Source organism: Simochromis diagramma, unplaced genomic scaffold, assembly GCF_900408965.1.
Source record: "Simochromis diagramma unplaced genomic scaffold, fSimDia1.1 OVJJ01000205.1, whole genome shotgun sequence".
NCBI classification, from domain to species: Eukaryota; Metazoa; Chordata; class Actinopteri; order Cichliformes; family Cichlidae; genus Simochromis; species Simochromis diagramma.
The window spans coordinates 7,424,810-7,447,176 of record NW_024386782.1 but is presented as its reverse complement, the minus strand read 5'-3'; the positions used below and the strand labels follow the sequence as shown (position 1 = coordinate 7,447,176).

The window sequence follows — 22,367 nt, the reverse complement described above, 5'->3', positions numbered from 1 at the left end:
CAAAAATTGTCTTTGTCTAACAAACTATGGACCTAACTTTAGTCGATTAAGAGCAAAAGGGATACAGTATGTGCTGGCTGTGAAGTTTCTTCTTTACATGTGGCCTGGATGTAGTAAAACTATATATATACACAAATGTATGTGGAGGCAAAGAAGAATGATGCCAAAACAGCAATTCCTTCCCCAGAGTTTAATTTTAGAATAATGTCAGTACCGATCACTGGAAAGGGTCTGTGTTGAGTTTCTTTCAAATTTGTAACAAGAAAGGTTTATTGTCACCCACAAACAGATAAAAAACACTTTAAATTTAAGTAATTTTAATATTTTGTCCCAGCACATTATAATCTATCATTCTATCAACAATATTGGAAATAACAGCGTATACAGTAGTGTAATTTGTTCATCACAGGCCAATCCACATTGGTCCATTTGTTCATACACATTTGTAAGTTCTCATAAAACTAGTCACAGAGCTGGCAAATTTACAGTACATTTTAAATAATTAATTTTCCACACATGTCTTGCTATGCATTTCAAAATAAACACCATTATACAGTATTATACAGCTACTGTAAACAAATATGGGTGTGGTCATTTTTGCCCCTCAGCTCTTTGCCTGCGGATGAGATCAGAATAATATCCTCCTTTGCTCAGCAGTTCCACATGTGTCCCAGCCTGTAACAAAAAGGAAAAAGGTGTTAGATATAATAAAAATTGATATAACACAATCAACTCAACAAGGAAGCTACCAGTATGTCCATATGTATTACTGAATACTGAAAGAATTCAATTTTTTTTAAGTACATCTCTGACATTAAAAGCTAGAGTAAATTAGCTGGAGGATTTAAATGGAGGTCAGAGTATGTTCTGAATACTCAGCCTTCTCACCTCCACAATACGACCATTGCTCATCACGCAGATCAAGTCAGCCCTTTGAATGGTGCTTAATCGGTGGGCGATGATGAGCACAGTGCGACCCCTTGTGGCTCTGTCCAGAGCCTCTTGCACCACTCGCTCTGATTCTGCATCCAGAGCACTTGTGGCTTCATCCAGCACCAGAATACTGGGGTTCTTGATCAAAGCGCGGGCAATGGCAATGCGTTGTTTCTGTCCACCTGATAATGTCACACCTCGCTCACCTGGATTTAAAGATCTGGAGTTTAGAATGAACAAGCGACACCGTTTCTTAACAGTCGTGAAAGCTCAAATGGGAGCACATACCAACCACGGTGTTATAGCCGTCTGGGAAACCCGTGATGAAGCCGTGAGCATTGGCTTGCTTTGCTGCATTAATGACCTCAGCATCTGTAGCCTCAGGCTTCCCAAAACGGATGTTCTCCATGACAGATGATCCAAACAAAACTGGCTCCTAAAAGAAAGAAGAAAGAGGAAAAAAAGAAAGTTGCAGTGAAAATTGTTAGGAAGTAATACTTTTTAAAAATTGAACATGAAATGATCAGCAGCCTTGACCTGATTGATGAATCCGATAACTTGGCTCCTGAGCCAGCAAAGGTCAAGTGTTCGAATGTCGAGGCCGTCCAACATGACTACGCCGCTGGTAGGGTCATAGAAACGCTCCAGCAGGGACGCCACTGTGGACTTTCCTACAGGGTTAAACATTTATCAGATGACCCAATATTGTTTGAATGTCGAACAGTTACTAAATGAAATGTCAGAAATTACCTCCTCCAGATTCTCCAACAATGGCGACTGTTTTACTGGGTGGTAGTGTCAAACTGAACCTCTGCAAGACTTGATGGCCTGGTCTTGTTGGATAACTGGAAACATATCAATAGAAAACAATACATCATTCACAAAACATTCTTTTATGTCTGTGCTCTGTTGTAGTTTTAAACTTATATTTGATGGAGCTGAATTAGAAGGATTTCAACCTGAACGAGACATTCATGAAGTCCACTCTTCCTGTGAGTGAATGGTATGGGATGCGTCCTCCTCCAGAGAGGGGGATAGTGGGCTGCAAAGCAAGGTATTCAAAAACCCGAGCCCCAGAGCTCATTCCTCTTACCACCTGCGGCAAATGTTAAGAGATTGCCAGCAAAATATTTGAGGCATTTGGAAATGTTCACATATTATAATACTCCAGTTTCAAATCTGGTTGGATAATCAGATAATCGTAGTTTTTACTTACTTGACCGAAAAGTATGGAGATACTGGCCAAAGACCTAAACATAAAATGAATGCATGACTTGTAATTAACTACTTTTGAAAGAATACATTCAACAGTAAAAGAGAAATCATCGTGGAGCAGGTCGTGTGTTTTTACCTCTGAACAGTCTGAGAGGCAACCAAAAAGGACATTAGGTCTCCAGGAGACATTTCATTGCTTGAAATTAAAGTTCCTCCAGCAAAAATAGTTCCAAGGACAATGCCTGTATTAACACGACACAAAAACATTAGCATAATGTTGGTAGTTTACCAGCCTGCTAAAAAGTGTGTCAACTAATTAACATTGTAAAAGACACTCACAGTTCAGGGCTATGTTTGACAGCCCTTGGAAAATGGCAATCCCAGTACCAAGATTTTCATTCATTTCACATGATTTGTCAACTTCATATGCATATAACCTGTGTAAAAACATTACGGAAATCAAAACATCGTATCTCTGTCATAGATTTAGTGCTTTTCTGAAAGTACAAAGGGTAGAAGTATAACAAAAAATATTCTCACTTACTGGAGCTCTCGTTCCTCCATCGCAAAAGCTTTTACTGTGCGCACATTACCAAGTGCCTCATCTGCCACCCCTGTCGCCTTTGCTACCTTGCATTTGACAGCATGAAGTAAAAACACAGTCAGACAACAAATTATACAAATTTTGCAAACAATAGCTCATGCAGTGCTTTTTATTGGTTGCTTTGAGTGCCAGTGGTACTAATAAATTAAGCACTGCTGCATACGTTTACATTTTACTGCATTTCAAAATAGGAGTTCAAACTTAACTAACATCTGCTGGCAGTAATTAGAACAAATCTTGAATTTATTAAGACAACCGCTATATGCTTATAATACATGAAATATAACATGCATAGTACAACACCTGCTCTTGAGCCAAGCGGGATAGTCTGCGAAGGAATGAGCCAATGAGAGCTCCTGCTCCCACAAGACAGGGGAGGACAAGTACTGTCAAACCTGTGAGTTTTGGAGAAATGACATAGAGGGAGACAAAACATCCAACTGTCTGTGTAATACTCCGCAGACCCTGAAAATATACCAAAAAAGTGCAAAAAAATAAGAATTAGAAGCGTAAAACCAGAAAATCATCACTGCCGGATCGTTCTTGTGTTATTACCTGAGAAATAACCAGTTTAAAGGATGACTTGAACTCCTGAATGTCAGCAGTCAAACGATTCACCAGCTGCCCGGTTTTATTGGCATCGAAGAAAGCCACGTCTTGTCTGAATTGAAAGAAAGCAAACAAGACAATGTGAACTATGGGAATCCCTGCCAGACAGTGGATGTCATACAGTCAGAGTTGCGTGTATTTAGATTATGACACAGTTTTTGCAGTTGTGCTTCTGTACACCGCGACAAAAACTTTAAATTAGACAATCAAAGTGCAGACTTTCAAAACATTAATCAAAGATTTTGCACTAACTGCTTAGAAAGACAATTTTACACATAGTAATTGGATTACTTAAAACGTCCAGTTGCTTTTGATGTTTTGAAAATGGGTCACTGTGTTAGAAAAATGTCTGTAAATAAACATTACAGACATAAATTTGTTAATGCAAATTTCAGTCTGAAGTCTTTATGTTTTGAGTTAAAATCCTCTGTGGGGGGCACTTAGAGCCCAAATTACAAAACTTTTCTCATGGTCTAAACACTTCTGCACCAAACTATACATAACATTTATTGTATACATCGATTTTTTCCCCTTTGTGTCAATATGTATGTATGTACCTCAGTAAGGATGCAAAAAGGGTCTTTCTCATGTCTGCCGCCACTCTTTCCCCCACCCTCGAGAGCAGAACAATGTACCCACTCGTCAACAGTCCCTGCACAAAGGAGGCAATTAAGTACCAGTTAAATAAACAATTTTCATTGAATAGATTAAATAAATAAATTATACAGTGAGATCTTTAAGTGCCAAATGAGTAAGATGAGAGAAAATGTGTGTGTATACGGCTACACAACAATTTAATATAGTTAACTGAAAACGCACTGACTATAGCATTAGAATGACTGCATTATAAAGCTTTTAATTGCAAACTTCATGATTGTAGTATTTATTTTGTGCTTGACTCATGTTCACAAGTAAGTTGTGCAACTAGTGAGATTTCATGTGTACTTACCTGGATACCATACAGTCCAAGTAATTTCAGGGCTGGACCTCTTATCTCATGAACATAATTCCCAGTATTTTCTCTCAGGTAGCGTGCCACAACATTTACCAGATCACCGAGCATCAAGGGGATTTGAATGTTCAAGATAGCAGCACCAAAAGCGAGCTGAGGAAAACAAAAAAAACCCCCCAAAACATCCATTTTAAATGATAAGCATAAATGCCCTAACTGGCTAAAATCTTTTGCTTCACTGACATTCTTGATCAGTAAACAGATTCAGTCTTACCACAACAGCACAGACGAGAGCGAACAGCTGAGGTTTTACAAATTCCCACAGAACGTGCCATTTGAAGTCAGGCACTGGGTTTTTGGCTACAACTTCCACGGGGGTGTTATTATTCACATCTGCCTCACAGTGGGCTACATGGCAAAACAGTCGAGCTGAAACAGTAAGTACTGCTGGTCCCAGGATAAACTTCAAAGCTACTCCCGGGGGTTTCGATGTCCTGGTGGTGGACTGACGGACAGCTCTCTGAGTCAGGCTCCAAATGCGACTGACAGCACCGCCACGCTGCTGTGAGGAGCTGTTTGCATTAGACCCTGGGGATGTGTACCACCTGGATACAGACCAGGACAGAAATAAAATCAGGGAATCAAAATCATGAAGGTTTTGCAACACTAATGTAACAAAAATCCTGGCCGTTATCAGCTAATCAATTTTAATGAATTCGTTCCCCTGTGTTACAGTTGAGTAGCACAAGGAAATGTGGCCCAACTGAAACAACATTTTTGTTTTAAATATATTTTATTGACAACTTCGTATTAATAAAACATATATACACATATATACACACACACACACACACACACACACACACACACATATATATATATATATATATATATATATATATATATATTAGGGGTGCAACGATACTCGTATCGATATTGAACCGTTCGATACAGTGCTTTCGGTTCGGTACGCATATGTATCGAACAATACAAAATTTGCAATTTATTTTATCAACTTTCCTTCTGACGATGCTGTCTGTGTTGAGCGCTCAGTGAATCTGCGTTCGACTACTCCGCCTAGGCTGCACTGTCTAGCGCAGATCCACTGAGCGCTCAACACAGACAGCATCATCAGAAGGAAGAGAGCAGGGCAAGCTAGCGAGACAGAAGTTAAGCTCTCCTTGCAACATGGCAAATTGAACCTCCCCCACCCTCATTCAGATCTGGCGTTTGGAATTATTTTGGTCATGGACTAAAGTAAAACAGTATGTTGGATGTGCCACGCAATGCTCAATTACATGGGTGGGAACTAGTGTGTTAGCATGCAGTTAGCTCGTTAACGTGTTAGCCATCTAGCCCCACCCAGGGGTAGCTCGTTAACGGAGATTTGCCATGTTGTGGCGTTAAGGTCATTTCAACGAGATTAACGCTGACAGCACTAGTGGGAACACAACGAATATGACTGCACATTTACACCGACATCATCCTAGTGCAAAGACAAGTGGAAGCAGACAAAAACAACAAGCATGCATGCTACAAACTTTACCCGAGTCATTTAGACAGCCGTTAGCACATGATTCTCCTTATGGGGACCTGATATGTTTAATATTGTGGCGAGCTCAGACAAGGAGGAGACAGAGGTATCGTTTGGTCTTGCTTCCCTAGCCAGGGAGCACAGCCGTTTATTGACATCTGCAGAAGAACACTGCCGCTAGCTAACTGCTCAGCGCGGCAACCGCATAGCAACAACAACAACAACAACACATAGGGCGCCCTCTGACCCTGGAAGGACACACCGTCGCAGCGAGAAGGCGTCACCCGTCACTATGGCAACATAAGCAAAACATAACTGTACAAACAGAACCCGTAACAGCCCTGACCCGCTACATAGCCCCCACCTAAGGGGTCAGTCGTCCCCAACGACCCCATTGCCCCACACAAAGTCCTGCAAATGTCCAGGTGCTTTCTTTTGGCGCACCGGCCGGTCACGACCGGCGGGGGAAAAGTCACTCGGGTCAGAACATGGGGTGCCACCATCATCCCACTTCTGACACCAATGTGGCGAGCTCAGACAAGGAGGAGACGGAGGTGTCGTTTGGTCTTGCTTCCCGTGAGCTAGCCAGGGAGCACAGCCGTTTATTGACATCTGCAGAAGAACACTGCCGCTAGCTAACTGCTCAGCGTGGCAACCGCACAGCAACAACAACAACACACAGGGCGCCCTCTGACCCCGGAAGGACACACCGTCGCAGCGAGAGAGCGTCACCCGTCACTATGGCAACATAAACAAAACAACTGTACAAACAGAACCCCGAACAGCCCTGACCCGCTACAATATGCTGCTGATAATATAGCCCAGAAGAAGCGTATAGTATAGCTTTTATTTTGGAAAGAGCCATTTCTCTGTAATAAACTCTCTTTTCCAAAGATGAGTGATTCCTCAATCAGATACAGGTGTTACCCGCGCCAGATCCGCGGCCCCGAACCGTAGTAAGGAAACCTCTGGCAGTTACTTGAAGGTTCCGTAACTGACTCGTAGCCGGCAACAGCTTACTATACAGGTCAACTCCGCTAGCAAAAAGATCGAAGGAGGCGTAGGAAACTGCTTCACCGAACTTTATTTCTTCTCTAAGGCACGAACACCGCTTACAGTGGGCTGAAACAGTTTACTCACAGCGAGCATCGCCGACACAACTCTGGCTGTCGAGGGTTAAGTTATTATATTCCTTTTATTTATTTTCTTTCCGTCTCTTCTGTAGCTAACCGTTACTTTTCCCCCTTCTCCGCTCTCTCTCTTCTCACACACACACACACCAGGCAGTCCCGCTAACACACATCCCGAATACATTTCCCATCAGGCTTCATCCTTAAAGGGCCATGCCTGTACAGGGCTTGCAAAATCGCTAGCCCGACGTCCCGGGGCTAGCGATTTTTCCAGTCGGGCTACCAAAATATATCTCTGCCCTGCCCGTTGGGCTATTGTAGGAAGGAAAAATATATGTCAATGCTTTTGCATTCTTTCGGAAATGTAGCTGGATAATTATGTCATTGGCATCGGTGAGCCACTGTCAATATGTGACATATTGAAATCGCGTTTGAATTTGCGCTTGTTTTTTGCTTTCACTTTGCAAATGTCCAGGTGCCTTCTTTTGGCGCACCGGCCGGTCATGACCGGCGGGGGAAAAGTCACTCGGGTCAGAACATGGGGTGCCACCATCATCCCACTTCTGACACCAATGTGGCGAGCTCAGACAACGAGGAGACGGGGGTGTTGTTTGGTCTTGCTTCCCGTGAGCTAGCCAGGGAGCACAGCCGTTTATTGACATCTGCAGAAGAACACTGCCGCTAGCTAACTGCTCAGCGTGGCAACCGCACAGCAACAACAACAACACACAGGGCGCCCTCTGACCCCGGAAGGACACACCGTCGCAGCGAGAGGGCGTCACCCGTCACTATGGCAACATAAACAAAACATAACTATACAAACAGAACCCCGAACAGCCCTGACCCGCTACAATATGCTGCTGAGAATATAGCCCAGAAGAAGCGTATAGTATAACTTTTATTTTGGAAAGAGCCATTTCTCTGTAATAAACTCTCTTTTCCAAAGATGAGTGATTCCTCAATCACAGTGATATATTTATTTTTTTAATTACTTTTGTTTCAGCAACATTAAATTTAAAAACTGTACTTTTGAGTTAAAATATATATTTATAATTTTAATAAATGACAAATTAAAAAGGCATGAACTTTTTTGTATCGAAAAAATATCGAACCGTGACACCAAAGTATCAAACCGAACCGAACCATGAATTTTGTGTATCGTTGCACCCCTAATATATATATATATATATATATATATATATATATATATATATATATATATATATTGAGAAATTAATGAGACAGAAAAAAAACAAGAAAACAAACAATGTTAAGAGAACCTGTATTTAACAATTATAACGAAGTGGCACTATAATCACAGTTACACAAAAGAAACCATAAAGTATAAAATCAGTATAAAACTTTCTCTTCAGTTATATATACATACACACACACATATATATATATATATATATAAAGTGATAATATGTGCAAATACAACGGATTTGCTATTGCGTTAGGATTACGTACGGCTCGTGTTAATAGGTGCGGTGATTACAGCGATTGATGAGCCTTTATCTGCGTGGGAATTTGAGTATAAACCGCAAATTGTTGTTTTTTTCTTCCAAAAGCCAAAGTTTAATTTAACAGAATGCATTTACTTGAGTATGTTAATGCTACTTCACTATTTTTTGGGCAAATGTTGAAGTTTTTATACATTTATCTTACAGTTCAGGAAAAATTCAGGAAAACTAGTCGAAATTTTCAGTTATCTCAAAAGTTAGAAAGAAAAATCTCACATTTGTCTGTTAATGATTTAATATTTTTAATGTGGTTTTGTTTTGATTTGTTTTACTGTCACAGTACTGCTTTTTTCTAAGAGAAAAGATCTGAATAAGTCTGGCAGTGCTAAAGGAAATCAAAGTAGGTCAAGTGTGACAGTGAGGAGAACCACATATATGGGATTATACAACTGGTATAATCTACAGGTCGGCTGTCACTGGCTAAATTAGCTACTGGTCACTTCAACCTACCGTGAAAACTTCCATAAGTCTGCACTTTTATTGCACCGGCAGTGCAACGACAATGGCCGCAATGGTGCAGCAGCGATGTTTGCTCTACAACTGAGCAACTGAAGCATGCTTTACTCCTTTTTCAGTGATAATAAACTCATGAGGTCAAAATAATCTTTAAGCTCTACAGTAATCCAGCGAAACTCTGCAGGTTGCCATGTTCAAACTCTCCCAGGATGCATTTCAGCTGGAAAGCTAGGACCGTTGCTTTAAGATGAATTTTTCTTTGTGAAACCCACAAGCAAGACGAATAAATGCTTACTTCACAGCAAGCTATATATCGATATTTGGGACTATTTGGACGACGCTAAAAGCGAAAAAGTCGGACAACAGAGGGTCTACCATGTGAAAATTATTTAAAAAACTACAATTGCTACTCGGAAATTGCGTTAGTGTGATCAGAAGTGACGTCAAAGTCGTTTTGTTGACATTTGTTAGCGAAAGACAAAAACAGTGCACACGCACAGGTTGATGTATTTTTGGAAATCAAGTAACGGACCGCGGAACCGACCGAAGACAGCCGTGTTGTAACTGAAACGAAGTTGTGTGAGATAAGCGAGCTGTGGTGAAGAGGTGGACACTGAGCAGCAAACACTAAAAAAGGGATAAAGATCAGCAGATGAACCGACGGCAGACGGGAACAAAACAAACCGTGTCACCCTGACTACAAGACTGGCTGAATCATTCACAGGTTAGCCAGCCGCTGCACAGTCATTTGGCTCAGGTAGTAATCTTTTATTAACGTAAGGGACGCTCATTACTAACTATACGGAAGCTTCATGTGCTGAATTTTTAACTCCAACGCAGAATTTTACTTGTCATCATGGTCGTATAGGGTTACACAAGCGCCGTCCGTTAGTGGAGCAGGTTAGCAGGCTAATGTTAGCTGTAGCTAACCTCCTTTCTTCCTGAAGTGCTCGAGCTGCTAAGTAGCTAGCTGCAGGATGTAGTTGTGGTTGCTAGTCTGTTTTCGTTTCGTATAGTCTTTAGTATAAGTAGCTCGTTAGTTGTGGAGGGGTGACCTGAAGAATGTGAAGCACAATGGCCAACTTTGAAGCTTACCAGGAGTATCAGAGAATTGATGACTACGAGGAGGACTCACCACCAGGAGAGGAGGATTTACTGGTGCACGTGCCTGAGGGCCTAAAAGGTAAACATATTATTATTGCTTACGTTAAAAGTGGTTTCTAATGTATGTTAAAGTTTTGTACTTGTTAAGGTTAAAAAGGCTGGCCATCTGCTGACAAATGATGCAACAAAATAAGAGGTTAAGTAAGTTGTAAAAGACTTCTCCCTTTCCAATGGTCTCATTTCTGTTTCAGACTCATGGCACCATATCAAGAACCTGGATAACTTCTTTACAAGGATATCCTTTTAAACTCTGTGAACAAACTGGCGAAAGCCAGAATGATCCCTTTTACATCATTTGACTGTCACTTCTGCTGCTGCTGCTATGGGATCAAATATGAATATTTAGACATTGTGTTACACTGATTGTTATCACTTCACTGTGCAGTCAGCTTACTTATAGTGAATGTCCACACCCTAAATACTTATAGTTAAAATAATTGCATACCTGTTGTAGGGCTGTTTAAAATTTTCCTTAACCATGTTGTTCACATCTATCATTTTCATCAAAAAAATGGCTTTGCCTGTATGATGTTTTCCGAGTTCTTTGAACTTGCGTAAGTACTGAGTTGCACAGAAATACTCACTATGTTGAGATGGCTAAAATATTGCACCATCATAGCAGGTGATACACATTGAATGCAAAACATTAGGTTGATGTGTGTTTGCAGATCTAAGAGGAAATTTGTTTGGCCTTGTGTATGTGTCTGTGAGTTAAGTGCACCCCAGCCTTTGACGACAATACCCTTTTTTTAAGCAATTCCTTCTCTAAATGTTATTTTGTATCTTTTTTTAATGTGGTCATTTATTCTGTTATGACTTTTTCTGTTAGGATTAATCCCTTCACCAACTGCCATGTTAATGCAACATATTTTTTATACTCCTGCTGTTTGTGCTGCTGCCATGCCTGTATGACATTTGTTATTCCTGGTGTTTATCAGATGAGGCGACTTTACTTAACTACAGTGTTATCCACTGATCAGTGTTGTAGTGTATTGTTTATAACCTAATTATTTATAGCAGTTAAACATTAAACACTTTTCATTGTTATCTTTTGGTTTTCTTGGTATTTTCATTAAGTGTGTAACCTAATCACTCTCTTTTTTTTTATCTTACTCTCACAGTCAGCTATTGTTTGTTGTCACATTCACAACGTTCCTTGTCAACTGCGTGGAATACGATGTCCTGTTTGCCAATCGAGCGGTCAACCACACAGGGCCAATCCAGAACCCTTTGGACCGGAACAAAGTCACACTGCCAGATGCCATCCTACCAACTCAGGAGTGCACTGCAAGGTAATGATGGCATAATACAATCCTACAGACAGTTTAGGTGTCTGAAGGAGATTCGTTTTCTTTTTTTTTCTGGTGGGAAAAGGATGAGTTGACTTAATCTGACAGAATGTACAGGCATGAAAAGTCATGCACATTCCAGGAAGTTTGATTAGACACTTTGTTCTCAAGCAGAGTCCAGGATTAGAGACAGGCCTTTAGAGGGATGTCATTATTCTGACTTAATACAGTCACAATTAGACTTTCACACTAAATCTCTTTATGGGCTGTAAACGATTTGGCAAGAGTGCAAGATACAGTCACATACTCTGAGAAAAGAAAAAAAAAACTATTTAACCGTAACCAGCATGTTTTCTCATTTAATCTAGAAATCTGTTAGAACTCACTTGTGTTTGTAATGCAAGGCAATGGTTTGTCATCAGATTAATTAGACTGGTTTCTATATTTAATTCAGTGTTTTTTGTTTTTTTTTTGTTTGTTTTTTTCATTTTTGGTTTAATTCACCCTGAGATTAGTAGCTTCAACATTTCTGCAACTCATGGTTACTTGGAGGGAGGTGTTTGTTTTGAGAGCTCAGCCTGGCTTTGGAGAACAGAGCGATGTAATTGATAGCTATGGTGAGGTACAGCTAGCCAACCGAGATGCTGACAGCTTGGCTGGGACAGCGAGCTGACTACCACATGACACCTCACAAGCTGACTGCAGGAGTAAGCCCCCCACCTACCCCTCCCACTCCTGTGTTGTCACATTTTTTTTTGACAACATGTAGCCTAGACTCAGCTTGACTGCAGCTCAATAGTTGTTTATATCAAAGGCAATGACGTCCGACTGCTTGGATTTCTAATTTGGGAACAACTTGTCCCACAGTTTAGGCTCTCTCTGTCCTCTTCATACCCCATATCTAATTTCCCTCATAAAGCAGCTTTAAAACGCTCGGACTGAAAACAAGATTGTATTTTGTTTAATACATCTGAATGTTACCTCATAAAGAGCTTTTACAGTTGCACTGAAATTTGCTAATGTTTGTTTAGACACATGGGAACATTAAAGGGTTTCCTTAAATTTAGAATATAATGAGCAGACATCCACCACTGTACTTCAAACACCCCCCCACCAAAAACATGTTAACTGAAGTTTACTAGATTACTCCATCTAAGATCAGCTGTTGCATACTTCATATAAATATTATGTCATTAGATAATGAAGAGCCAACTTAAATTATTAGTAGAGGAGAGGGGAATGTGTGTAGATAGATAGATGGATGGATGAATACTTTATTAATCTCGCAAGGGAAATTGTTGTGTTACTGCAGCATGATAAAGAGTAAAAATAGTACTGTCTACAATAAATGACAAATAAACAACACAGTTAAAATAAAAGTGCCACAGATGCCCAGTACGGGCCTCATACTGAGATAGTGCAGGGATTTTATACACACAACAGTGATTAAAAAAACAAGTAAAAGTATAAATGAAGTTAGTTAAAAACCATAAAGTATGACCGACATTGTGTAAGAGATTTTACATTTTACAATGACTCTACATTATGTACAGTGGAGCAAAAAAGTATTTAGTCAGCCACCGATTGTGCAAGTTCCCCCACTTAAAATGATGACAGAGGTCAGTAATTTGCACCAGAGGTACACTTCAACTGTGAGAGACAGAATGTGAAAAAAAAAAATCCATGAATCCACATGGTAGGATTTGTAAAGAATTTATTCGTAAATCAGGGTGGAAAATAAGTATTTGGTCAATAACAAAAATACAACTCAATACTTTGTAACATAACCTTTGTTGGCAATAACAGAGGTCAAACGTTTACTATAGGCCTTTACCAGGTTTGCACACACAGTAGCTGGTATTTTGGCCCATTCCTCCATGCAGATCTTCTCGAGAGCAGTGATGTTTTGGGGCTGTCGCCGAGCAACACGGACTTTCAACTCCCGCCACAGATTTTCTATGGGGTTGAGGTCTGGAGACTGGCTAGGCCACTCCAGGACTTTCAAATGCTTCTTACGGAGCCACTCCTTTGTTGCCCGGGCGGTGTGTTTTGGATCATTGTCATGTTGGAAGACCCAGCCTCGTTTCATCTTCAAAGTTCTCACTGATGGAAGGAGGTTTTGGCTCAAAATCTCACGATACATGGCCTCATTCATTCTGTCCTTAACACGGATCAGTCGTCCTGTCCCCTTGGCAGAAAAACAGCCCCATAGCATGATGTTTCCACCCCCATGCTTCACAGTAGGTATGGTGTTCTTGGGATGCAACTCAGTATTCTTCTTCCTCCAAACACGACGAGTTGAGTTTATACCAAAAAGTTCTACTTTGGTTTCATCTGACCACATGACATTCTCCCAATCCTCTGCTGTATCATCCATGTGCTCTCTGGCAAACTTCAGACGGGCCTGGACATGCACTGGCTTCAGCAGCGGAACACGTCTGGCACTGCGGGATTTGATTCCCTGCCGTTGTAGTGTGTTACTGATGGTGACCTTTGTTACTTTGGTCCCAGCTCTCTGCAGGTCATTCACCAGGTCCCCCCGTGTGGTTCTGGGATCTTTGCTCACCGTTCTCATGATCATTTTGACCCCACGGGATGAGATCTTGCGTGGAGCCCCAGATCGAGGGAGATTATCAGTGGTCTTGTATGTCTTCCATTTTCTGATGATTGCTCCCACAGTTGATTTTTTCACACCAAGCTGCTTGCCTATTGTAGATTCACTCTTCCCAGTCTGGTGCAGGTCTACAATACTTTTCCTGGTGTCCTTCGAAAGCTCTTTGGTCTTGGCCATGGCGGAGTTTGGAGTCTGACTGTTTGAGGCTGTGGACAGGTGTCTTTTATACAGATGATGAGTTCAAACAGGTGCCATTCATACAGGTAACGAGTGGGGGACAGAAAAGCTTCTTACAGAAGACGTTACAGGTCTGTGAGAGCCAGAGATTTTCCTTGTTTGAGGTGACCAAATACTTATTTTCCACCCTAATTTACGAATAAATTCTTTACAAATCCTACCATGTGGATTCATGGATTTTTTTTTTCACATTCTGTCTCTCACAGTTGAAGTGTACCTCTGGTGCAAATTACTGACCTCTGTCATCATTTTAAGTGGGGGAACTTGCACAATCGGTGGCTGACTAAATACTTTTTTGCCCCACTGTACAGTGTTTACTATGTATGAATTGATACATGAAGTTAGCCATGTTTTAAAGGGGCTTTTGTTTCTGTTCAGGATTCAAGAGAACAGCTGGATCATATTCCTTCTCATCATGGCTGCTATATTCTGGATCTATCGTCTTGTTAAGGTCATTTGCAACTTTTTGAACTACTGGGAGATCAGGCAGTTCTACATCAAAGCACTGAAGATCAGAATGGTGAGTGCACCAACTTGAGATGATTATTAAGGTCATTCAAACAAATTTTTTTGACTCATGTTCATTGGTATGCAGAGAGATGATAAATCTCAGTGTTTTAAATTGTGGCTTTGTCTCAATGTGAGTGGGTTCCTTGTGTCTTTCTGCCAGGATGAACTATGCAACTACACATGGCAGGAAGTCCAAGACCGTCTAATCAGCCTCCAGAGGGAACAGCAAATGTGCATTCACAAGAAAGAGCTGACAGAACTTGATATTTATCACCGGATCCTACGTTTTAAGAACTACATGGTGGCTATGATAAACAAATCCCTGCTGCCGGTGCACCTGCAGCTCCCCCTGCTGGGCAATGTGGTCTTTCTAACCCAGGGTCTGAAGTACAACTTTGAACTCATCCTTTTCTGGGGCCCTGGCTCACTCTTTCAGAATAAGTGGAACCTGCACCCCAAGTACAAGCGCAGTGGAAACCGCCTGGAGCTTGCCCAGCAGCTCAGCAGGGTCATCCTCCTGATGGGTTTGGCCAATTTGCTGCTATGTCCCTTCATCCTAGTGTGGCAGGTGCTCTATGCTTTCTTCAGCTACACAGAAGTGATCCGCAGAGAACCTGGGAGTTTGGGCGCACGTCGATGGTCCCTCTACGGTCGTTTATACCTGCGTCACTTCAATGAGCTGGACCATGAGCTGCACGGGCGTTTGGGTCGTGGCTACAAACCCACTTCCAAGTACATGAACTCGTTTACATCGCCACTGCTGACTGTGATTGCTAAGAACATTGCCTTCTTCTCAGGCTCAGTGCTGGCTGTTCTCATCGTACTTACAGTCTATGATGAGGATGTTCTGACAGTGCAGCACATTCTGACTGCTATTACTGTGCTGGGGGTGACAATAACTATCGCAAGGTGAGTCCTCAAAGCAAGCCCACCCAGTCAGTCATCGAAAAACAACTACAATATACACTGTTACAAATTATTTGTCTATTTTTATTTCATTTATTCAGCTGAAAGCTAATCAGTGAAGTAATTCTTTAAATAACTCACATTTAAAACTATGAGCAAGTATTAGATATTCTTCATCAGGTACTCCATCTGAATTTTTAACTTTTTATGATAAAGCTTTTCTCTTTTGCATATCCATTTGTCTCATATGTGCAGGTAATGCACAGCTGTAATGCTGACATTTTGTACCTGTCCCACGCCAGGTCTTTCATCCCAGATGAGCATATGGCGTGGTGTCCAGAACAGCTGCTGCAGTGTGTGCTGGCACACATTCACTATATGCCAGACCACTGGAGGGGCAACGCTAACAAGAGTGAGACCCGTGACGAGGTGGCACAGCTGTTCCAGTACAAAGCGGTGAGGAATGCAGAAACTCAGTGGATAGGAACACACTTGTCACACTCAAGTCAGACTGAAATTATGTGCTTGTTCTGGCTGTGATGAGGGTTTTTAATCCAGGACCTGGGTAATGCTAAAACTGTCAGATTGGTCACAGTCACATTTTTATAGGGTGTACATAAAATAAAACGTACAGAACCAGAAATTCATGTCATCTCTGTCCACTCAGGTGTTCATCTTGGAGGAGTTGCTCAGTCCTATTGTCACACCCTTCATTCTCATCTTCCTCTTGAGAAACAAGTCTCTAGAAATAATTGACTTCTTCAGGAACTTCACCGTGGAGGTCGTTGGAGTTGGTGACATCTGTTCTTTTGCCCAGATGGACATCAGACGCCATGGAAACCCAACAGTAAGACCCATTCCTTTTGTCTGGCAGGAGTGAATGAACAAATGTCTCAGTGAATGAAGACTGTGGAAAAAAATGATATCAAAAAGGTGATATGTCTATTGATGTTTTTTCAGTGGCTGTCAGAAGGACAGACAGAGGCATCTGTGTACCAGCAGGCTGAAAATGGCAAAACGGAGCTGTCCCTCATGCATTTCACCATAAAGAATCCACGGTGGCAGCCCCCTCAGGAGAGCTCAGTGTTTATCAGCCATTTAAAGGAGAAGGTGCACCATGATGCACAGGCCGGCCCCTCCACTCAGCTGCTGCTCTCAGAGGCACCTCTCTGCACCTCGCTGCAGTCCAACGAGTCTGGCACTGGGGTAGGAACCAAGTCGATAACACAAACAGCAAGAACTACTTATTTGCTCAAAAATGATATAGGCAGCTAATGTAAAAAGAAAACTCAGTAATGCAGTCATCCCTTACCATTAGGATCATCGGTTTTTCCCTATAAATACTTAATGCCTAAACTACTAGAAATTTGATTACTGATAATGGCTTCATTATGAAATATATTGTTGTAATTTCTATTCTCATAAATTTTTTTCCTTTATTTTTTTTTTAACTTTCTGACATTTGTTGTTTCCAGGCTGATAATCTTTTGGCCAGTGTCCTGGCTCACCCCGTTATAACTGCATCTGGACTGCAAGGGCGAGACCATCGACTCATCCCACCGAGCACCGCTGCTTCTGCTGCAGCCAGCGTTCTCGCCTCTTTGTCCACGTCTCAGCTCGCGCATACCAGTCGTGGCCGGTCACACGGCCTCCTGCCCTCCTCCGTCCACCCTGAGACTACCATGTACCACAGTGAGCGCACCGTAATTGACAGGTATTTTCCAATATTACATTTTATATACTTCTATTCTGAGCTTATTTATAACAAAACAATACCAAACAAAATCCAAATGCTTGTTGAAAAAAAAGTGTTTGGCTTTTTTTCCCCAGTATGTCTAACAGTGACTCTCGTGTACGGAGCAATGCACTGCAGTCAGAGTTTGCCTCAGCTGAGATGAGTCTCCATGCCATCTACATGCATGAGGTAATTTCCTGTTCATGAACTATAGCCTCTCAAACGTGTGTGTGTGTGTGTGTGTGTGTGTGTGTGTGTGTCCGTCCAATGTCCCTTTTTTTTTCCTCCAAAGTTTTAGGTGCCATGTTTGCACATAGACATGCAAATCTTTACTTTGGTCTCTCATGTATCATCGTAGCTTCAGTTCATGGTTTCATTTTTAGTATTGCTTAAAAGATTTAATGCTCGAAAGGCACATTTTGAGCCAGAGTAATGCTTTTAGTATCTTTTGTAGTACCATAAGTTTAGCACCCGTTTCTGCTGCACACTGAAAACTGTTTGTCTCTTCAGCTCCACCAGCAGAGCTCCCACCCACCAAGAACTTCAGGCCAGTGGCATAATCCAGTGCCAATGAGAGATCTGCACACACACACTGGTAAATGAAAGTGTTGATTTTTAAGAACCTGTTATTTTTAATTCAGCCAAAGATTATGAATATTAGTTTGCAGAGGACTTTTATAAATATTGTTGGTGTCAGTTCAGAATCAAATGAATGTGACAAAAATTCTTGTTGTGCTGAAATCCTGGTTCTGATGTGGATACCCTGATATTACAAATCATTAGACAGCAAACAAATAAATATTATACCCTTATTCTCAGGTTACCAGGCACACAGCGGCCTCAGTTCCAGCATTTCTGTGCCCACCACTGTCCATCTTGGTGGCTGGCAAGAGGTAGAAGAAGAGGAAGAAGACGATCAGGAGATTAATAGTGGATCTACTCCAAAACAGGGCACTGGGGGTAGTTGTTGAAGTGCCTTTTGTCATAAGGTATATGCTCTCATTTCAATGCTCTGTGGTTCTGTATTTTTGGGCATTGTTTGTCCTGAAGCTACAAAGCCGTGATCACTTCTCTTCTTCTTTTTTTTGTGTTTTTGTTTTCTTTTGTTTTGTTTTTTAGTGTTTACATTTTACTTTCTTCAACGAAAGTTGTGGCCTTAGATGATCTTCATGGAGAATTTAGCATGGACCTTTAATACACCATTCAGCGTTTTTAGGAGGGACTCATTGAATAACCACAGTCTCTGCACCTCTACGCCTCATCCTGTCATATCAGGCAGACTATGGCATCAGGGAAACCATATGTCTTCCGTCCACATTGTCACAATTTTCTTATCAACTTGTAGGAACTTTTCCCGAAGCTCGTATGACAGAAAGATCGATGAGGTGTAGTGTAATCATAGATCCACCGTGCGACGATGGGCGCGAAACGCGAAAGGTTCATCACAACTTCTGCTGCGCACAAATCGAGTATTTGAGCATCACAGGGTATTACGGTGCAAGTATAATTGAAGTTTTCCATAGAATAGTGTCTCAATCTGTGCCACAGCATGAAGTCTTCAAATTGTATCTTGTCTGCCTGAACAATTTTAGTCATCTGGGGGGAAAAAAAGCATTTCAGAGTTGTGCTATTTGACTCTTGTAAAATGTAAATACACTTTTGCATCTTGCTTGTTCCTTCAAAGGTCACATTTTTACTACTAGATCCAATTCCTGCAAAATATACCAAGTATTGAAATGATTCAAAAGTTCACTATACAGTAGCCGCACTGCTAAAACACTATGTGTATCTGGGAGTTCCTTGAGCCTAAGCATGCACATAGTTTGATGCTGCTGTCTGTGTTTAGTGGTCCTAAATGCAGATTTTTGTTCAGTGTTGTTATTTCTGCGGCTCATCTGTCAAGACAGTTGCTTTTCCTCAAAAGCAGAGCCGTAGTAATGGGCGCCAAGTACACTTGTCTTAGAAATCCCAATGCAGATAGAAGATGTAATTGAAATCTGTTTAAGCTGGACAGAGCCAGCGTTATGCCTTAACACCGATGTAAAAACATGTATTTAAATCCTAGTTTTCCGCATTACCTCAGTTGTGGAGGAGAAAAAACGAATACACAAATCGATACCTCTGTAGTGTATTTACTCTTGTGTAAATATTTATTATACATAAACGTTTTTTTTCATTCTAGAGGTGCATCTTTCGACTGCATTTTGATTTTAATGGCAGGTGTAGGCGGAAACCATTTTTAAAAGAACAAAATAGTAAGGTGTTACTTTTTTTCCAAATACTTTGTGTGCTTGTTACCATTTTTTGTGCTTTCCCTCAAACTGATCATATAAAAATGGAACTTCATCATAAGGGCTGATTTCAGAGTGCGTGCTGCATGACGGCAATTCTGCTAAGACTTTATTTTTCCAAAGTAAGATCATTATATATATTTATTTCCCCACATATGTAATTGATACAGGTATATAGAGAGATATAATTTATTTAGGAAAAAAAAATTAAGCAATCATAAACTTTTACGAATGGAGGTGGTGTGTGGCCCCTCTTACAATGTGGTTTTTGTCTTTAATTTTGGTGTTATTGCAAAGATGCCATGCCCAGCGGCAAGATGGTGAATGCAATTGCCGGTAAACCCTGAAATAAACTGGGACAAAATCTCGTAGTTGATCTAGTGATGACAATATCAACCCAGTTTTATTGCATTCTGCAAAGGAATATAAATTGAGCCCTCCACCTCTATAAAACTTCAGAGTGTGTCCTAACCCTCTCGTGTGTTTAGAAGCTGTTTCACTCTCACGTTGAGCATGCATGCGTCTGTGGAGGGAATGCATTTTAACATCTGCGTAATTATGCTAACACTTTTGCACTGATTGAAAAGCATTTTTAATGTGTGTGTGTGTGTGTGTGTGTGTGTGTGTGTGTGTGTGTGTGTGTACGTACTTGCATCCTGATTTAACTTTATAGATAAGCATTGCATCAGCCTGTGTTGTGTTGTCATTTGTCCTCAGCAGACTATAAGGAAACACTGTGGCCAAGCACATAATGTTTTTTTGCTGGGTTTTTTTTGTTTTGTTTGTTTTTTGTTTTTTCTTCTGCCGCTGGTCAGTAAATGTCTGTTTCCCTCACACGGCCTTAAATGTGCTTACATGCATTTCTTGTGGTCGCAGTTCATTTGTGGTGTTTTTTCCATATGAGATGAGTTTGTGTTGTAGAGACACTGGAGCTCAGCTTTGAACACAGAGTTTTGATAGTCTCCACATTTACACGCCATGGTAGTGTCTAATGTTAGTCGTTTTATTATAAGCAGTGCCTTGGTAATAAGGATTAGCATTTGCTCTTTTTAGAAGCCGTCTCATGTTAACCAACAGATTTTCTTTCACATATTTACCAGCACATAGGATGTACAGTATTTTTGATTTCCATGCCATTGTGTATAGCATCGAGTGCATATAGTGAAACTGTGGATGTGTCTTGTTAGCTGACAGGTCAGTCTGTTGTATCTGACAGTGCACTTCTTTTGTCATGGGACTGCGCTGTCTTTAACATCCTGAAGAAACGGGAGCATCCCATGTAATTGGCAGTGCCATTATGGCAAACCTTCTGATCATACTATGATTTCTTATCCACTATATAGACCAGTCGAAGGATCACAGTGACTGGAACAAGGTGCTATGTTTTCATCCTGAAATGGTGAATTTGTTTTCTTCTTCCTTTTTTTTTTTTTTTTTTTTTGTGGTTACAAAAGTTTGTCTGTATGTTTTTGTTCTGTAAATTGAGCAGCATTAGCTGAAATATGAAACATGCCAAAAGAACTTGTTTTCAGCACAGCTTTACAGTACGTGTTGTTTTCAGAGACTGAGTAGAGAGGCAAATACATCTAATTTTGAGTGTATTTAATCGTTCTGTGTGTGGTTGATTATGTAATGTTTATTTAAAATAAAAAAGAATAAATTTTAATTTTCTTTGTTTTTGTTTTTGCTGTTGCTTGGAAGTAGTTTTTCATGTAACTTAACTTGTAAAAACTTAAATACTTAAACAACTAGATTCTTTACCCTCACATTTTCCAACCAAAGGAGTCTACTGTGTTTTCCATTTGTTTGGTTAAATAATAACTGTAGACAAGAGACATTATAGATGGATAGATAGATAGATGCCCAGAAGTTTGAACTATAACACCTAAATCTATATAACAATAAAAAAGAAAGTATTTAGTGAACAGCTTCTGAATGAATATAAAGGTTTTATACAGACTTATTCACATTTTGTTACTACTGTCATATATATGTTTTCCGTGCTATTGTCCTTTGTCTCTTTCTCCCCTCTGACTTGCTCTATGACTCTTTCTAACCAGTTGATTCTGCTCACAGTCTTGTTGGAACTTATGAAGGAATAGCACATATACATGGTCCATTAATTAAACATCATTTTACATCATACAGCATCAACAGCTGCATAAATCACATTCAGTGACCCTCATTTCTAGAAGAGTTCAGTGGCAGTGTTAGGGTAACCTGTTGATCAAGTCTTTTTTTTTTTTGTAAATCAGGACTTTTTGTATGGAATAATTAAGGTGAGTTGTTTTCTTTAACAGCACCTCACTGCCATGTGTTCCCACTATTGTCCTGTGCTTGCTATAATACTGTAAATACTATCAAGACTGTAAATAAATATGTGCTTCTTTTTTGCTAGTTTGTCTCATTTTTTATTTAATTGTTTTATTTCAAACATATAAGTAATATAAAAAAATATATTGGATACAAAAAAAAGGAATCGCTCTACCATACAATTTACGTGCTTCAAAAGGGGTAGGATGAAGCTTACGCCTACTTGATCCTGCCCACCTTATTGCTTGTTTTTAATGTTGTCCAAGCCCCTTGAGTATTTTGGGGAGGACATGCCTGCCATCTGCTGTTCAGTCTTAGTAATCTTAATCTTTGGTAGAACTAAAATTTGTCT

The 22,367-nt window shown here is 40.6% G+C and overlaps 3 protein-coding genes across 5 annotated transcripts in view; 2 read left to right on the top strand and 1 right to left on the bottom strand.

Moving 5' to 3' along the window:
• Positions 1-304: 304 nt before the first annotated feature.
• On the bottom strand, positions 305-9,173 carry abcb8 (ATP-binding cassette, sub-family B (MDR/TAP), member 8). The gene is made up of 16 exons (XM_040019995.1): positions 8,951-9,173; positions 4,588-4,918; positions 4,311-4,466; positions 3,919-4,013; positions 3,308-3,413; positions 3,056-3,217; positions 2,693-2,778; positions 2,488-2,585; positions 2,285-2,390; positions 2,150-2,183; positions 1,893-2,029; positions 1,684-1,778; positions 1,471-1,604; positions 1,222-1,369; positions 889-1,139; positions 305-675 (listed from the first exon to the last, which is right to left on the bottom strand). The coding sequence occupies exons 1-16, from the start codon at positions 9,055-9,057 to the stop codon at positions 592-594; spliced, it is 2,130 nt and encodes a 709-aa protein (XP_039875929.1). The 5' UTR covers positions 9,058-9,173; the 3' UTR covers positions 305-591.
• Positions 9,174-9,407: 234 nt separating this feature from the next.
• Positions 9,408-22,367, top strand: part of obscnb (obscurin, cytoskeletal calmodulin and titin-interacting RhoGEF b) — a 76,357-nt gene continuing 63,397 nt past the window's right edge. Inside the window, exon 1 of the mRNA XM_040019802.1 lies at positions 9,408-9,680. The gene's annotated coding sequence lies outside the window, so the exon portion shown is untranslated. The remainder of the gene's footprint in view (positions 9,681-22,367) is intronic.
• Positions 9,680-22,099, top strand: atg9b (autophagy related 9B). Of its 3 annotated transcripts, XM_040019974.1 has the most exons (14): positions 9,680-10,139; positions 10,312-10,358; positions 10,613-10,674; positions 11,242-11,412; positions 14,639-14,780; positions 14,931-15,679; positions 15,979-16,132; positions 16,344-16,523; positions 16,637-16,882; positions 17,152-17,390; positions 17,507-17,600; positions 17,922-18,006; positions 18,231-18,400; positions 18,531-22,099. In XM_040019974.1, the coding sequence occupies exons 1-13, from the start codon at positions 10,031-10,033 to the stop codon at positions 18,380-18,382; spliced, it is 2,430 nt and encodes an 809-aa protein (XP_039875908.1). In that variant the 5' UTR covers positions 9,680-10,030; the 3' UTR covers positions 18,383-18,400; positions 18,531-22,099. The 3 variants fall into 3 exon arrangements, with proteins under 3 accessions (XP_039875908.1, XP_039875916.1, XP_039875899.1); XM_040019982.1 differs by having other exon boundaries at positions 10,312-10,355; positions 10,610-10,674; positions 18,231-22,099; XM_040019965.1 differs by having other exon boundaries at positions 18,231-22,099.

What these genes read in the sequence shown, in the direction of transcription:
- abcb8 (XM_040019995.1), bottom strand. Translation starts at nt 9,057, where the DNA reads ATGCTTCAGTTGCTCAGTTGTAGAGCAAACATCGCTGCTGCACCATTG. An exon ending in GACTTATGGAAGTTTTCACG is followed by an intron (nt 4,919 to 8,950) that starts GTAGGTTGAAGT and finishes GTCTGTATCCAG; the next exon opens with GTGGTACACATCCCCAGGGT. An exon ending in CCCGCTTGGCTCAAGAGCAG is followed by an intron (nt 2,779 to 3,055) that starts GTGTTGTACTAT and finishes GTCAAATGCAAG; the next exon opens with GTAGCAAAGGCGACAGGGGT.
- atg9b (XM_040019982.1), top strand. Translation starts at nt 10,031, where the DNA reads ATGGCCAACTTTGAAGCTTACCAGGAGTATCAGAGAATTGATGACTAC. An exon ending in AAGCACTGAAGATCAGAATG is followed by an intron (nt 14,781 to 14,930) that starts GTGAGTGCACCA and finishes TCTTTCTGCCAG; the next exon opens with GATGAACTATGCAACTACAC. An exon ending in GAGCGCACCGTAATTGACAG is followed by an intron (nt 17,391 to 17,506) that starts GTATTTTCCAAT and finishes TTTTTTCCCCAG; the next exon opens with TATGTCTAACAGTGACTCTC.